The following is an 18,025-nucleotide window of genomic DNA, read 5'->3' as shown; positions in this document are numbered from 1 at the left end:
CATCCCTATCTTATGTACAATTATTACCACCACCATAGTGATCACCGTGACTATCACCTTATCATTATTATCACTGTCATATTCATAATTATCTTCATCATCAACACCATCCCCAGTATTCTATCTTATTGTTGATCATCACCATGGACACTCACCTTGTGCCTCTTGTTCAGGTTGGTAGATACTGGTTCAAAAATGCAGACAATGTTTCCATAGGACGCCGCAATCTAAAACCAATAGAACAGTTTGAGAGACAGTGCTGATAACAAATCAGGCTTACCATGCTACTAATAATGTTGGTCTGGCTCAAAATATGTACATAAGCTAGATGTGGTAATTTGAATAAACAATTATTCAATGTAGTATTCAACAACTACGCCTATTATAATTACAAAAATTGCAGATTTGTATTGCTGAGAGAGTTTCTTCAAAAACCCGACTCTGTAATGCACAACGTTCAAACGATACACGATACAACTCATCATCGACAGGCTGCAATACTTCTCATTAATTGCTGCATCGCTGCACCATTAAAGAAAAAAAAATCACCTGTCACGCGGACTGAACTTTAAACTATGTCAGCACCAACAAAGGAAGTTTACAGTCTATAACAGTTTATAGGCGATTATAGAAATAATATTTAGTTGGAGCCCTAGGTTTCAGTGATTTCTCTTTTTCTACAACACTGCAACTGTCCTACACATTGAGTGAAAAGCTCATGAATAGCTCAGTAGAAACGTTCCAAAATGGCCTGAGAGAAATAAAATTAAATTACATTAACTTACATTAAAAGTAAAGAACATTTCTGCCTTCTCCTATAAAGTTGACATTTTGGAGATCCTTATTTTTTCTGAACAGCAATGATGTGTTGCCCTGCGTTCACAACTTTTAGCAACTTTTGCCTCTTGACGCACCGCGGCCGGTGTGAATGCAGGGTTAGGCCTACAGTCATGCATTAAATTCATCAAGATAACATAAGTCAGGCTTACCCGGCCGAGTTGGTGTGAGCACTCCACACAGCCCACCTGGATGTTTCCATGCTGAGCTCCAGGGATGATCTGCACACACTCAAAATCACTGGCTAAGATCACTATATCACACCCTGAACCGTATGCCTGCAAAGAGAATACAAACACAAAAATCATCCATCAGAAAAAGTACAGATTTATATATATATATATATATATATATATAGTAAACTGGTGTGCACATAAATAATAAACACATTAGCATAGACACATACATAAAACACATAAAACTGACATGCACACTCCCTGTCCTTAATGTAGTAGCTCATCAAAACTAGGTTTTAATGAAAAACTTATAACCATGCTAACATTACCTCACATAAACAATAAAAAAAATACACCTGAAAAATACAAGCTGACTTTAAGCTTAGCGCAGTCTAACCCTTGATCTTCTGTCTCATGGCGGTGGATCACTTTTTACTGGGATACATCATGGCAATCAATGCCACATACCTAACCTGCTCCAGGGCCTGTTGAGCTCAGGATTTCAGATCATAAGCATCTCTTAGATCAACCAGGTCTGAGCTTCTAACCAATCAGGGACTGATGGAGATGGACACCTCTGGTCACTTTTTCGTTGATGTTATTGTTTGTGCCGTCAATCAAAAGAAGAATACTGTTTTTTGAAGCAAATCAAACTACATAAATATTAAGAATACTAATGCAGTTGGAGTGGAGACAGCATTGATTTTGTACCATCGCAAATGCTTTACATTTTACACATTTATGTAGACATCCTCTGAACCCCTCCTCATGTTTCCCAAGATTGACTGTTGATCACAAACATTATGCTTTCATTTGCACGCACACAAGGATTAATCATAGCCTGAGTACTCAAACAGGACATGAAATGACAACAACTGCTAAATATTGCAGCTCCACTGTCATGATTTTAGATCCATTGTTTAATAAACGTTAAACTATCAGTCTAACAACAATAAATGCTAAATGTTAAACAGTGCTAACTAGTACATTACAGTGAAGCTGGCTTTGATGCTAATGTTAGCTTAGCTGGCAGACTAAGAGCCCAACACACCACAGAACAGGTAAGGTTCTGTCTCTGTCACTCCACCACCAGCCACTCGACTTTATTTAACTTTATTTAGCATATTTAGCATGCTAGATAAGCTAGCACCTAGTGCTAACCTGGACAAAGTGGAGCTGTGGTGTGGGTTTAATGATATTCACTAGGTCTGGGTGGTATGATGGTATACCACAGTATGTAAAAATGATAACGATATTTAAAAATTTATGACAGTATTTCAAAATTATGTGTCAAATTTCTATTCCACATCTGAACGGGTGTGGGAGCTCACCAATAGCTGGTGCTAACAGAAAAAGGGGGGAAAATCGGAGTCAGGAAAAACCTCAGACTGGGCAATGTGGCAATCATTATTCTCATCATGATAAATTATGTTTAAAAGCACTAGCCAACTGCATGTTTGATTAAAAGAGAGAATAAATAGGTTAACTATATTTCATTCAGTTTTTTTACCGTATTTTTAAATGTGGCACTACTTTATCTGTTACAACTTATTGTTTTATAAATGCATGGCAGTAAAAATAAATATTGCGACATACTGTGTATCGTGAAAACTGAAATCCTGAAGTATATTACGTTTGCCATATTGCCCACTTTTATGATAAACCATATTATGATTCCAATGTAGTTACGACGTACACTATGTGAGTGTTACAGAGCCTTACTCTATAGCTCTGTTCTGCACAGATAACATGTAACACTGTTAAAATCCAATAGTTTGTCTGTTTAGTTGGTTGATACCAAAATACTGCCAAATTGATGCGTTACCACCCTTCTTCCGAAAGCGCTCGTCCATTTCACTCGCTTATTGGAAAGTAGATCTTAAGTAACATTTTTTTTATTATTGTTAAAATCTTTCCAAGTGGCCTTTGTATTATGTATTAGTAATATAACATTATAAGTAGTTAATCAGTTGGTAATGCACTGTTCTGTATTGCTTATAATTAAGTGGAATCTTTTCTATTGTGTATAATAACAATTAACAATAACAATAACATAATATGACACATGAAAAAAATCAAACAAACAATAATTTGCATATCAGCACTCATTTAGTTACGCAATATTCAATACTATCAATTATCTGCCCAAGGCTAGTGGGTAACCTTTTACTGTCCATGTACCTACTGCTGCCTTCATCTCTAATTTCATCTCTTCATCTCTCTCTCTCTCTCTCTCCTCCTCCAGCAGGGAGAGGCAGCCACACACACACACACACAAAGCACGCACGCACACACACACACACACACACAGTTGCCACGAGCGACTAATCAGTCCAGACTTAAGAGCTGAATACAGCGCATGTTCATCAGGACAGTGTGTGTGTGCAGGTGTGTGTGTGTGTGTGTGTGTGTGTGTGTTGACATCCGCACTTCTGACTTATTAATGGAAGCAGATGACGAGGAGGGAGGTTCCCAGAGCAAGAGGCTCAAACGCTTGCTCACTCAGCAGATTATGACCATGACCAGGCAAACATGACACACACACACACACACATGCATGCGCACATACACACACACACACACACACTGTACAGCTTACAGAGTGAACATATGCACAGAGAGAAGGACATAGGGACAGACAGAGAGTGTACAGATGGGAGGAGAGTGAGAAAGTAAGAGAGAAAAAGAAAGAAACATAGAGAGGGGGAGAGAAAAAGAGGAGCGAGAAAGAGAGAGAGGGTAAAAAACACAGAGAAAGAATAAAGGAGAGAGAGCAAGTGGGAGAGAAAAAATAGAGAAAGAGGAAGAGAGGAAGGCAGAAAGATAGAGGGAGAAAGAAACTGTGAAAGGGGGTGTGTGAGAGAAAGGAGAGAGAAAGAGGAAGACAGAAAGAGAAAAGGCGGGAGAAAATAAATAAATAGAGGAGAGTGAAAGACAGACACAGAAACAGAGAAGGGGAGAGAAGAGAAATAAAATAGAGAAACTGAAGGAGAGAGAGAGATAAAGTGAGAAGGAGAGAGAGAAGGAGAGAGGCTGCAGAAGTGATATATTATGGTGGGAATTAAAAGCAGTCACCGTCACGCACAGGCCGGCCGAGCTCAAAATACCTCCCACACATCATCCCCATCAGAGCAACAGACACACACACACAGTAACACACTGCAGCCTACAGGGAATAGGACCCTTTGGTCTGGTTGTATTTCTGAGTTATTCATTCAGGCTGTAGCTATTAGGGATGTACAGTAAGTAATGTCTATAAACTTAGATAGAGACGGCGTTGATGCGATGCCGCAAAAAATACTGAATTCTATATTGGAAAACAAAATGATCAGATTCTGTAACAAATCTAACCTTGAATGTCACAGAATTGCTTGTAGTTCAACCTAATATAAAGTAAAACAGATCATGAGAAACCTTCAGTCTAAGATTAAAGTCAACCTGAAAGCAATACGTTTTTCCATCGCGTTAGTTCTTGTTCCTGGTCATATCAGGCAAGATTCATTGTTAAAAAGACAAAATGTTAATGTTAATATTCCATCAAAGTATAATGACTTTTGACCTCTAAAACATTTACTGATTTTTGATTACATCACCATATGGGATGACACTCGACCTTTTAGTATTGGAAAAACGTGGTATTGAGCTACCTCTAACCTCTGAACGGACTCGAGGTAAGAACGAAGGGAGCCAAATCGTTGTTGAGAGCCGTTCTTTTTATTGTTGTCCCCAAATTTCATTGCCTGCCCTAAACCCACTCCACAGCCCACGTGAACAGTGAGAACCAGCCAGTCACGAGGGACAGATGGTGTCCACCATTCAAAGTTGGCCGACAGAGAGCAGCGGTGGTCGAGCGAGCTAGAGAGTGAATGAAGAGAGGGTGTGGCATTAGTGAGATCAAATCTTAGTCTGCAGACTGCAGGACTGTGGAACATGTAGGGGCGGAATCACTTTGGCGGTTGACTACTCAGACCATAGTGGGCAAGCTGACCAATCAGAGCACAAAGCATGTAAATCTATTTTTGTAGACCAAAAATAAAATTATGAACACTGAAAATGCGCAAAATAGGTCCCCTTCAAACCATGACCATTCGAATACTGTGACTCACCCGTAGTGTGTCGCTATTCAAATTTAACGAAGATAATGCTACATGTGAAGACAAATAAGTGAAAAAAATAATGCATAAACAATCAGTTTATTACCGCACCTTGGTACTCGATCAAAATCGAATTTAATTGTGAGAGGCCTCAAGATTCCTGCCCTTGACTGACACTCAGAAAGTACAGAATTTAAAATACATTTACATAACTGCTTATTTGTCCTGCAATGACACAGATGTGTAAGGCCCACTGTGCGCCGATCCCTCGGCTTCATCCCAATTCACAAAAATGAAGGCCCTCTTCACTTCCCCAGGCCCTTCAGCTTGAGTCCATGATGCACAGCTGCTATTTTCAAAGCACTACAGCAGCTGCTGGTTCAGACTAATGGCCTTTATTTGGTTGTACAGATTTAGCCAAAACACACAGAAGTATCCCTGAAAAAGAAGCATGTAATATAACTATTAATGCTCTTGGAAGGAGCACTGCAGTATTCCTGGAACATGGGTTTCCTCTGTTAGTGGGCACATAGGAAACACTCAGAGGAAAGGCAGGGGTGCTAAAGGAATTCTTCACCCATTAATAACAATACTAATACTAATACTAATAGATTATGTGTGCATGTGAGTATATAGTATATGTGTGTGTTTGAAATTAAGTGCGAAAGAAAGACTAAAAAGGAGGAGTTAAGGGACACAATTGTTCTAATACAGAGTGGCTTCCCACGGAAATGTATTGAATTCTCCTATTCTTCAGACTCTTCGTGTGTTTTGAGTGTTTGTGTAAGGTAGCAATAGAAATGATGATGATTGGTTGAGATATTTGTCTATTTTATTACTTTATGAGAAATGATCACAATATTTTGAATAAAAAAGGTGAAATGTACCAAAAAAATTAAATTAAAATAAGAAAATCAGACAGTGCAACCAAGCGATTTGACCAGTTTCGATTTCATTTTCAAAACTTGGAGTGAAGCTCCAAGAACCACTGGCATAAATGGGTTCAATAACGGTTTGCATGAACAAAAAAGTGAAAAGCAACTGGGTCTCTTTTATTTATAAAATCTTTTCAAATCCGCAGGGCTAGAAAGGAAAACCCATCCCTACTGAGGGGTTGTCTCTCACTCACATCTCTGTTTTCTCATCCTGAACAAGGATCAACCCAGGCATCATTCATCGCTGCCCAAGAACATGATCTGCTCGTCGACGAAAGCTTGACTAGACGTGAGTGTGATTCAGCTCTGTGACCGTGTGTGTGTGTGTGTGTGTGTATGTTTCAACTGTAAAACCTATCCAGCAGGATCAGGTGCTAATGGGGTGTTTAAGGATTTAGACCAGAGTGCAACCACAGGAGATCCACTGACCCTCTGCTTTTATAGTCTCCGTATGCGCATGTAGAGAGAGAAAAAACTGCTAATGACCCTCATATTTTTAAAGGAGCATTTTTTGACCTCACTGACTGAACTTTAGGACATCTTCTACACAAATGGGGAAACTTTTCAAAACATATCTTTAAAAAAAAAAAAAGGTATCAGAATTGAGGTGGGCAATATGGCAAAAATATAATATTGTGATACTTGAAGAAATATTCACGATATGAGATATGAAATGAATTTTTTTCAGACATCTGATCAATTTGGCATACTGTGTTGCACTAACTCCATTTAAATGGGACTAATTATGCTCTCTTCATAATGAAACATCTTCAAACTAAATTTAACACAAAGACAACTGCGGCAAAGATAGAATAGTTTTTCAATGATCAGCTATTTAAAGGAAAAAAGTCATCCAACACTAAAAGGGACCTGTTTAGAAAACTAACTACCCCCTTACATATCAACCAATCAACCAATTACGTTCAGCTGAAAACTGGGATCAATTAAACTACACACACTCAGGCTTGATGACTGGCAGCTCTGTTGAACCTAAACATTACTTAAATAGAACTTTACCACTTATGTGAAGCAGGTCTCAACAAGCAGCATATCAAAATAAGTTATGAGAAAGACACCTAAATATATCAGTGTGGAAAGCGTTACAAAGTAAACCACAGTGAGAACCATTATCTCCAAATGGAGAAGACAGTAGTACATCTTCCCAAAAAATGGCAGGCCTTCCAAGATTCCTTGAAGAGCACAACAACGACTCACCTAGGAACTCACAAAAGAACCCAGACAATAAAGGTTAATACAAGTCCAAAATGTATCTTGTGTTGTTAATGGTAAGCTGTAAAATGCAACACGGGCTACATAAGAAAACCTATGTTATGATAATAAAGATTATCGTATGGACATAATTGGAATTATCTTAGAAAAATAGTTGAGAACTTCTTAAGGTTTTTTCAAGAAGTACATTTAAGAAAAATGACTTTCTATAAATTTGCTTTCTTTTGCAAAAATTACAATTGTAAATTAAACAAACGTATACATACATATACACACACACACACATCATATATATATAAATATATATGATGTGTGTATATATGTATATATATATATATATATATATATACACATATATACATATATACACACACATGTATATACACACACACACATATATACACACACACACACACACACACACACACACACATACATACACATATATATATATATATATATATATATATATATATATATATATATATATATATATGTATGTGTATACACACACACATTCACACACATATATAAAATTGTAAACAATTATTGTCACGGGTTATTCAGTTAATCAAATTTGATCAGATATTCTTTGCAGCATGTATCATCGTGTTGCCAGTCCTTACTGCAGACCCAAATAACAGAGCAGGTCTCCATATACCATCTCTTGTAAACAGCCTGGACTGCTGCAGCTACTTCAGTGACACATTCAAATAGTAGCAATTTAAAAAAATCCCTGATAAGCAAATTTAAAGTTTACGCAAAAAGCAATAGTAGGCACTTAAACTGCGTTACGAACGGCTACCTCCAGGCCTCCAACAGCGACACATCTACAAAAGCACAGCCGCTGATATTCCATAGATGCGTTATTTATGCTGGGAGTGTGTTTGCGCTGCGTGTGTGAGGAGGCCATGGGGGCAGAGTGAGTGTAAGTGCTTTAGACACACAGTGCTGGGGTGCTTTCTCCTGCCATATCCAATGACGACCAGGGCGTCCATACGAGCTCCCACCGACCACTCAAACAGCCCACCACACTGCTCCACAAACGCCTGAAAACATCCCTCCTTCAGAGAGAGAGAGAGGGAGAGAGAGAGAGAGAGAGAGAGAGAGAGAGAGAGAGAGAGAGAGCGAGAGAGAGAAAGAGAAAGAGAGAAAGAGAGAGAGAAAGAGAAAGAGAGAAAGAGAGAGAGAGAGACAGAGAGAGAGAGAGAGAGAGAGAGAGAGCGAGAGAGAGAAAGAGAAAGAGAGAAAGAGAGAGAGAAAGAGAAAGAGAGAGAGAGAGAGAGAAAGAGAAAGAGAGAGAGAGAGAGAGAGAGAGAGAGAAAGAGAAAAGAGAAAGAGAAAGAGACAGAGACAGAGACAGAGACAGAGAGAGAGAGAGAGAGAGAGAGAGAGAGAGAGAGAGAGAACCTCCTCTTGTGGCAGCCCGTGGGTTTGATGTATGGTTGAACAGTCAGTGTTCTGAAGCTCCACACAGACAGAACGGCACCAGTTTCAGTGCGCTGACAGTGTCGCTGCTGTTTCCTAAGAACTGTCTGACAACTAATCTACAATCAGCTGTACATTTCTGCATGACTTTCAGGAGCAAAAAATCAAGATAGCCAAAAACAATGGCCTACACAATTTAACATATTTAATTAAACAGAGCGAAATGACAATTTTGTGACTGATTACACTATACAACGATTTCAAGGAGCAAAAAATTCATATAGCCAATAATACTGGCCTATACAATTTAATATAGAGTGAAATGATTACAGTATTCAGATAGTTGATATTGGCCGATATAACTGAATATACTTAATTAAACAGAGCATTTCTGGAAGGCTAAGACAATGTTAGCATTAGGGCCTTGTTAGGATGTTAGGAAAGAGGTGAGTTTGCTGTAGGACAGTACAGTTACGCCACTCATCTTGTCACTCGCACTTGGTCACAGGAGAACAGATCACCAATTGCTAAAGTACATTGCTAAAGTATCTTTGGTGACTCATTTTACTCATCGGCCCCTCCTTCTCTAATCATGTCGAAAAACCCGGAAGTGTGCCCTCTCCTGGCGACAGCAGAGTAGTGGCGCTTTTCTTTGCAGTAGAAAACACCACCAGGGCTGTCACTAGAACGTGGAAGTGTAAGAATGGTGTATTATATTGAAAACGTATCAAACATTTCTTATTAGTTCTCTCGAGGAAAGTTATATCACGATAATTAGCGTTGTCGTTTTATCGCCCAGCCCTAGTGGCTGGTTAAACCAAGGTACTCATGTAATCCTACAAAAGCCATTTTTTTTGTTAAAATAGGCCAATATTAAACTGTCACATTACTGATTGAATGTGTTTTTGATATACTATGAAATGCATTGCAACTGCAGTTTGTAGCAACAGAATCACAATACTAGCATTTTGCCCATTCTGTGCAGCCATTAATTGACATTCAGGACCACGTGATGCAGATACGTTTCTCAGAACCTTCGGCCGGTGATGCTGGTTCTTGCTCCTTTGTCATTAGCTCAAGGAGAAGCAGAAAGTGGAGGGTAGACATAAAGCTAGCAGAGCTGTCAAACCAAAATGAGGAAGAAACTGAAGGAGAGCTGTGGATTTAAGATGCCTTTGCTTTCTCTCTCTGAAAAACTGCTCATCAACCTGAAAGCCCCCATTATGCCAACTCCCACTGATTCAGCACATACAGCTTAAATTATGCTCTGTCATCCTGCCATCAACCCAACTCACTGACTAACAGGAGTGGGCAATATTATGACACGATCATTATCATGATAAATCACGATTAAGCTTTTCTGTGTGGATGAGCTTTTGGGGGATATCATCAGTAGGGCCGCTGCTAACAATTAATCAGTAATCGATATATTCATAGGTAGACTGGAGATACCACGTTATATCATACTGTAATATTGTATTGTGGTTGGTGTGGAGGTTTAGGTGTATGCAACACTGACAATGATACTGATGTTGACACGACATAGCTCTCTCCTCCCTATCACTTTGCAGGTGATATTATATAAGGTCCTTTCTGCGCAGCAATTTACAATAAAAAACAAACAATAGAAGTCATATCACCCCTTACACTTCCTGTAGTGTATTACAGTCTGTCATAGTGACTATGTGGATCATATAAACATTATAGAGCGCTTTTTAAATGAAACAGCAGAAGCCATATCGCCCCCTACACTTCCTGTAGTGTATTACAGTCTGTCAGAATTACTGTGTGGATCATATGAACATTACAGAGCGCTTTTTAAGTGAAAGAATAGAAGTCATATCACCCCCTACACTTTCTGTAGTGTTTTACAGTCTGTGAGAATGACTGTGTGGATCATATGAACATTATAGAGCGCTTTTTAAGTGAAACGATAGAAGCCATATCGCCCCCTACACTTCCTGTAGTGTTTTACAGTCTGTGAGAATGACTGTGGATCATATGAACAATATAGAACATTACAGCGCTTTTAGCTAAACAAAACATCAGCCATAAAAGAGCACACCATGTTTGTCTTTGTTGACTAATTGTTATGTTCTACAATACAATTTTATTTTATTACCATTCTAAATGACAGTCATGAATCTCTAGACCAATGTTTCCCAACCCAGTCCTCAGGACCCTTAGATGGCGCACATTTTTTGCTCGAACCACACTCCTAGCACAGAGATAAAGGAAACAGGGGTTGAGAAATACTGCTCTAGACATAAAAGAATCAGAGAAAAAAAAAACAAACAAACAAAAAAAAACAGGTAGGTTTTTTTCATCACTATTGACTACATTGGTGGTTGAATTATCTACTGATCCTTTTGACAATCAAATTTCTTTAAAGAGACTTAACAATAATAACCATGTTGATTTTTCCATAAACTAGGAAGCCTGTAAAAAGACACAAAAATAGAAATGTTGTGATAAAAATGCATATAAACCAGGCTGTGTTTCTTACCACAAAAGGTAGTCATGCAAACTGCCAACTAATCATTGCTGATTAAATGAGAAGGAGAATTTTACCGTTCTTTTAATCAAGTAGACTTACATTAAAGGCAGCAAGAAGACAACAACTACACTGGTTAAAAGGTAGAGCAATAGAGAAAAGGGTTCAGATCCATAATAGACCCTTACCATGGGCAGATAATTACATCAGACTAGAGTAAGCTTAGGCAACTATAGACTGAGGAAGCTAATCATGAAGCTTCGACCCAGAGGTCACAGGTCCGTCCAAAAGGCAAGGACTGAGGGTGACAAAGCCCCTTGCTGATCACATGCTTTGCAAAGCTGTGGAGTGGGAGGCAGGAGAAGGCGAGATAACGCTTTGTAAAGGCGGAAGGAAGACAGGAAACAATAGATAAGCAACGTGAAAAGAGTTTAGTATGATGAATGAGCCTCAAAGAACAGTCATGAGTTTGCAGTGAAAGTGTGGCTTTTGTGTGATTGCAAGAAAGAAGCATCGTCCTTTCATCAGTACACACACTGCAAACCTATTATTATTACTGGGCTGTACTGACAAAGCTCAATAACACAATATTTTCCAAATGCATCACGGTATCAGATGATATTTAAGTTCGAATTAATAAAGTTAATGAACATATTCGTACCGTTAGTCTACGCTAAAAGAATGTCAACCGTGACAGAGCTTGTTTTTAATCTTCTTTCTTCTCTTAAATCACCATTTCTCATCCTTCTCAGCACCCTAAAGGAAACCTTACACAGCACTGTAAACATCAACCATCAAGCACATTTTCAGAAAGAAAACTTGCTTATTTCATTTTTAATAAAGGGCACAAAATACCATTATTAATAGATGGCTAAACTATGATCTGTCAATACCACTACAAAAATAGCTATAACTGAAACGTAATCAATCACAGGATGTCAATGTAAAAGCGGAGACAATACATCACCCAGCAATTTGTGTTAAGGATTAACTTAGAAAGAAAGAATCACAAAGCTAAGATAGAAAATATGTAGTGGCATAGAGGTGGGCAATATTTAAATATTTTACCAAAATGGTGATGGTGAACATTTTATTATCGTGATACAAAAGAACACTGACCAAGTGCATATTTCATTGAAGAGAGAGCATAATTAGTCCTGTTTAACTGGATTTAGTGCAGCACAGTATGTGAAATGTTGATGTCATTTTTTTAATGCCTGGTTTTACATGTGGCGCTACTAGTGCATTGCCTGTATTTCAAAAATGTTGTGATATGATATCTTTGACATGTCATCCAACCCCAGCTGAGCAGTACTGATAGAATTCAGCATCCATGATATTTATCCAATATACGTCAGACAATATTTCAGCAATAAGTTTATGAAGCCATGCCTCATGAGAGCTGCTATTCTGTTTCATGAAAGCTTACAAACCTGACATAGCCTGTTTTGATTAGACCGTTTTGTTCTATTTTCTTCTCATAAAATGACAAAACAGAACTTACACAGTAGCAGAAACGTTAATAAGATACAAATCGCATTTCTAGAAAGTAACAAAAACTTATTCTACATCCTAATACATCAGTTAATGTACTTACTTAGCTTTCACATATAACTGTTCTTTCAAAACACTCTGAAGCACCCAAGAAATGATATAGCCAAGTTTATGTTTATCAATACCAATAAAGTAGAACTCAGGAGTGCTGTGTATTTGTGTACAGGCATAGACAATATATCGCCCAGCACTAAAAATACATCACGAGACAGAAAACAGAGTCAGAGTCCCTGACTCACTCAGTCTCGCAAATAGACATGCATTTCTTTAAAGGGCCCAGATCATGGGGTGGGGGGAATGGTGGGAATGATGTATGTCAACATTGTTGAAGACACTCACTCCCCAATCCATATATGGAAACTAAGCTTGCGAAAACAGCCTGTTTTGAATTCATCACTTCTGTGACATCACAGACATCAACACACTCACAAATTAGGGGTGTATTGGTAAACAGAAGCCGTGGTTCAGTTCACACTGTGTTTTGGACATCATGGTTTGGTACGTGTTTGGTACAATGGAAAAAAACAACAAAAAAACCCATATGCGTAAGACTAGACTTCTCTTTGTTTATTTTGAACAGACAGTAGCGCAAGTTACAGTTTGTTCCACCTAGTGTCATATAGCCCCACCCCCTTGAGGTAACTTTAGTTGGTACAGCCTGTAGTGGGTCATTTGCACTGAGTGGGAAAGTCACTAATGTTAACTAACTGTGCGATGTTAATTCAACTTCAGTTGTGATCTTGTAGCTGGAGCAGAGAAAACTAAAAAATCTGTACAGCTTCATGCTGAATCGCTTCATAGGAGCAAAATGATTGCAGGCTGTGGAGAGGGATGAGTCTCACTTCATTCGTTTAATTTCGGATTATGTGTTTTTTAAAAATGCCCTCTTTTTATTTACCTCGATAGCCGCCTCCCTCACCTCTTTCTCACTGTTCAACTCCTCAAACTCAGGGTCAGGAGTTATGAACCCTTAATAGACTGCTCGCTGCAGACGAAGGCTCCTCCACGGATCACTGATGCTAACTTGCTAATGGCTTACAGCTTAAGGTTTCTGGGTGGAACTCAAGTTTGTGAAATCTGGTTCCACATTACATTCATTAATCTTCGCACATGTGGTGTATTCTCTATATAACTGCGCGCACCAACCCGTAACGTCTGTGCTGTGACGGTTTGGGACAAACACACGTACCAGTACACCCCTATTACATATATCCACCTATCCATCAACTCTTAACGATGTATTTATCATGGAAACTCATATAAAAATATGATGTATCATGCAGCCCTATTACAAATGCAGTAAAATAAATACAAGACATTTTTGTGCATTAATCTGTAAACATTCTGCTCTTCCAAAGCTCAATAAATACATAATCAAACATTAGTTTGAAGATTTGGTCAAATCTACACATCAGTCTGATGCAGATTATTTTTTTTAGCAATTATCTGCTGATTCTGAAATGATTCCGATATCACCCCACATTGTTAATTCTAAAAGAATGCACACAGAGGGGGGAAAACAGAAGAGAAATGCAGGATGTGGGCCCTTTAAGGGTCCCTTAAATAGCTTCTGCGTTTAAGTAAAGCTGCGTATTAGTCAGCAGCATGGGACGAAGCAGCGCAAAAAATATCTACTGACAAAAAACACACAAAAACAACAACACGGGCAGGCCTGATTACAGCCCAGACGACATGCCTAACACATCAATAGGTTTATGAGAATCCAATACTGCATCTATGGGCGAGTCCCATGGGGAAATAAACATTCTTGACAGGAAGTTAACACCATGTCATTGTGTCACTGAGGAATATTCCTGTCTGCTAGAGAGAGGTTTCACTTCTTGCTTCTAAAGCAATAAATCACTGCCTGAAAACTCGAGGGGCTTTCATTAAAAAAAGGACAAGAACAATTAACATCGCCTCACCTCATCTGATTAAACCGGGCAAATACAGGTTAGAGGAAAGGCCATCAAGTGACATTAATGGGGGGAGAATGTTTGAGAATGGCCAATACCGAGTACTGATCCGATACCAGCGCTGTGATAGGGCTCATGATAGTAGCAAGGTAGCAAAACCAATATCTGATTGGTTTGATTTGTATAATTAGGGTTAGTATCAGCACTGATACAGTACATCAGATCAGTGCATCACTTTTTTGTCCAGCCCTACCATCTACACTCTTAAAAAAATGGCTCTCCAAAGATGTTTTCATGAAGAAAATGGTTCTATGAAGAACCATGAACACTCTGTGAAGGATTTGCATGAGTAAATGGTTCTTTTCATAGTAAAATATTTTCTTTAGTGTCTTGTATGGCTCTATATAGAACCTTTTGAAAAAAAAGATTCTATTTAGCACCAAAATACGTTCTGCTACTGTTACTACGTCAAGCTTCCCTTTTTGGTGCTTGTGGCATGCGCCCGCCCCCCGGGCCCCGACGATGACGGCCGCGAGAGCCAGCAGGAAGGTGGGGCCCAAAGGACGTGCGCATGCCACAGTGCTATACAGAACTGTTGTCAAAAATATACAACACATTCTCCATCAATCCCTTCCACGATGCAAAGAACGCTTTAATCATGCAAATGGTTCTCTGAGTGTTTATGGTTCTATATAGAACCAATTTCTTTAGTCAAGAACTCTTAAAGAACCATCTCTTTTTAAGTGTGTATGATTTCACCCACTGGCGTATTCTGTGAAAACTGTATTATTCTAAAATGTTTATAAAATCACATGGTAAAATTTGGCACCAGTACATAATTAGTGTTTAATGCTGATGGGTCACAGCTGGCTGATATCTTTTGCATTCAAGAAGGTATCTGCACTAATTTTAAACTAGTATACCCGGTAAATTCTTCTGATCTTTATATCTTTATGACTAAGACAGTACAAAGCCTGCATTATAGGCATGCACAGCCACACACAATGCTTTGGGTCACTACTTTACTCTCCACATCTTACCAGCAAATATCCTGATTCCTGCAAAAGGAGCAGAAACTGTAGTGCTCCTCTGTTTCAGCTGATATGCATTGCATTAGGGTCTTCAGAATCTATATTGCTTGTTCATCATATTCTAATATCTGCTTTTGAAATACTGTCATTGGTTGCAGAAGGTTGCAAATGAGCCCTATAAAAAAAAACAGGTTTTTTTTTTACTGTATGCAGAGGCTGTCTCAACCAAACCAGATTATCCAGATGAGTACTTCTGTGGAAGTTTTGATGAATCAAAACATTCACAATAAGAAATATTATTTGCCTATCACAGTACCCACACTACTGATACTTGTATTCATGTGTTACCTCCCACCCCTACAATGTAGTTACGACCTAGAATTTTGTCCATATTGTGCAGCCCTACATTACACAGTCAGGAACCACATTTCTACACAAAGGCCCATGGATACAGGATCTGCCAACCTTCACTGGGCGCACTGCACACCACCTTCCCACATCCAGGGACCAAAGGCTGACTGGCAGCGAAAATAAGAACACCCCAACACACACAACGCTAGCCAGATGAGCCCATTCGCCTTTGGAAACCATCCACAGCAACATAACCATCATTCAGCACCATCAGACACTGAATTTAAACCATATCACTTCATCCAACGCTGCCTCACCATACTTACTGGCCTTCAGTAGCTCCTAAACATTAACATGACGTGTATGGTGCGTTTTCCAGTCTGTAAGGTGACCAACATCAACACACATACCAGGATCTAACCAAGATCATTGACTTAATACCACCTAATTATGACTGTTCATCTTTAGTAGCTCATGTCACTGTGTTTTATTCCTGTGTGTGCTGTTTTCAACTCGCCTACAGCAGCATAACCCACATCCATCACTGTGAAGGGCTGAACTGAAACAACCACTGCGCACAACACCACCAAGATCATTTGTTTTTGGGATCTTTCATGTACGTGTACCTGCTTTCACTCCGTAAGGTGAGCCACAGCAACACCGTCAAGACTGTCAAAGACTGAATACATCGTGAATATACAACATCACCAGGATGGGATTTTAAACTGAAACCAACAAACCTTTGTCGCTGTTTTACAGTCACTCCTCTGTAACATAACGCTTATTTGCACAACAGTACACATGTTCTGTAATATTCTGTAAGTAAGAGTTATATTACATGTCTACTCAGATCTGCACATGTACAATTCACACATCTCTTCAGCTCCTTTCACACTGACTCTTAATTCTTAATAATTATTTCTTATTCTTTATTCTATTTACTCTTTTTTTATTTATGTACATGTATTTATTTAGTACATGTCAACAGTCTGTGTGCTTGTCTGGTCTGTTCATTGTGTTACATGTCATATATGTGTGACTCACTCATTTCTTGTATGTATAACACACTTTTGATTCTGATAATTTGCCTCATAACACTGCATGGTGCGTTTTCACACCACCCACCACCCCCAACACCACCACCACCCACCACCCCGGCCAGCCACCCCAGTCAAAGCCTATACACTTAGGCCTAACAATAAGTGACCTAACCAAGATCACGGTGTATTTTCCCACTACCATGCGTTCTATATAGAACCATTTGCCCCCTTAAATAGTTCTTTGCATGGTGAAATGGTTCTTCAGTTTGATGGAGAATGTGTTATGTATGGTTCTAAAAGATGTCAAACTGTCAAGTTTGTGTCAATATCAGATCCCTTTTTGGTGCTATATACACTCTCCATCAATCTGAAGAACCATTTCACCACACGAAGATTAATTTGACCATGCAAATGGTTCTATATTAGACTAATGGCTCTAAACAGAACAATTCCCTTTAGTAAAGATGCCTTGAAGAACCATCTGTTTAAAGGGTGTATGCATATTGACCTAACTGCCCTAAGTAAGTGTGTATGGTTCTAAAAGGTGCCAAGCTGTCAAGCTTGTATCAACAGCAGAACCCTTTTTGGTGCTGTATAGAACCAGACACATTCTCCATCATCCAATGAACCATTTTAACACACAAAGAACAACTTAAGCATGCAAATGGTTCTATGTAAGATTTAGGGTTCTAAATAGAACCATTCCCTTTACTAAACAGCCATCCTTTTCAAGTGTGTATGCATATAGGCCTAACACTGAGTGACCTAACCAAGATCATGGTGTATTTTCCCACTAACCGGAATGAAAAGCTTGCAGCATTGCATTTCATTTGTGTTTTTCACTCTGCAGGCCGACCAACATCAACACAGCAAGCTGTCAAGGGCTGAATTAAGACAGTTACAACGTGCCAATGCAAATAACGCTGCCCCAGCAGGATT

The 18,025-nt window shown here is 39.0% G+C and overlaps 1 protein-coding gene across 1 annotated transcript in view; it reads right to left on the bottom strand.

Annotated features, from left to right (window-relative positions):
* The window catches only part of dmxl2 (Dmx-like 2), an 88,241-nt gene that overhangs the window by 69,309 nt on the left and 907 nt on the right, over nucleotides 1-18,025 (bottom strand). Inside the window, exons 2-3 of the mRNA XM_036564558.1 lie at nucleotides 990-1,115; nucleotides 156-227 (exon numbers count right to left, since the gene is read on the bottom strand). Of these exons, the coding sequence (XP_036420451.1) occupies nucleotides 156-227; nucleotides 990-1,115 (198 nt within the window). The remainder of the gene's footprint in view (nucleotides 1-155; nucleotides 228-989; nucleotides 1,116-18,025) is intronic.

Source organism: Colossoma macropomum, unplaced genomic scaffold (assembly GCF_904425465.1).
Source record: "Colossoma macropomum unplaced genomic scaffold, Colossoma_macropomum, whole genome shotgun sequence".
In the NCBI taxonomy this organism is placed as follows: domain Eukaryota; kingdom Metazoa; phylum Chordata; class Actinopteri; order Characiformes; family Serrasalmidae; genus Colossoma; species Colossoma macropomum.
The sequence above is the reverse complement of the archived record's forward strand: the minus strand, read 5'-3'. Positions and strand labels throughout refer to the sequence as shown.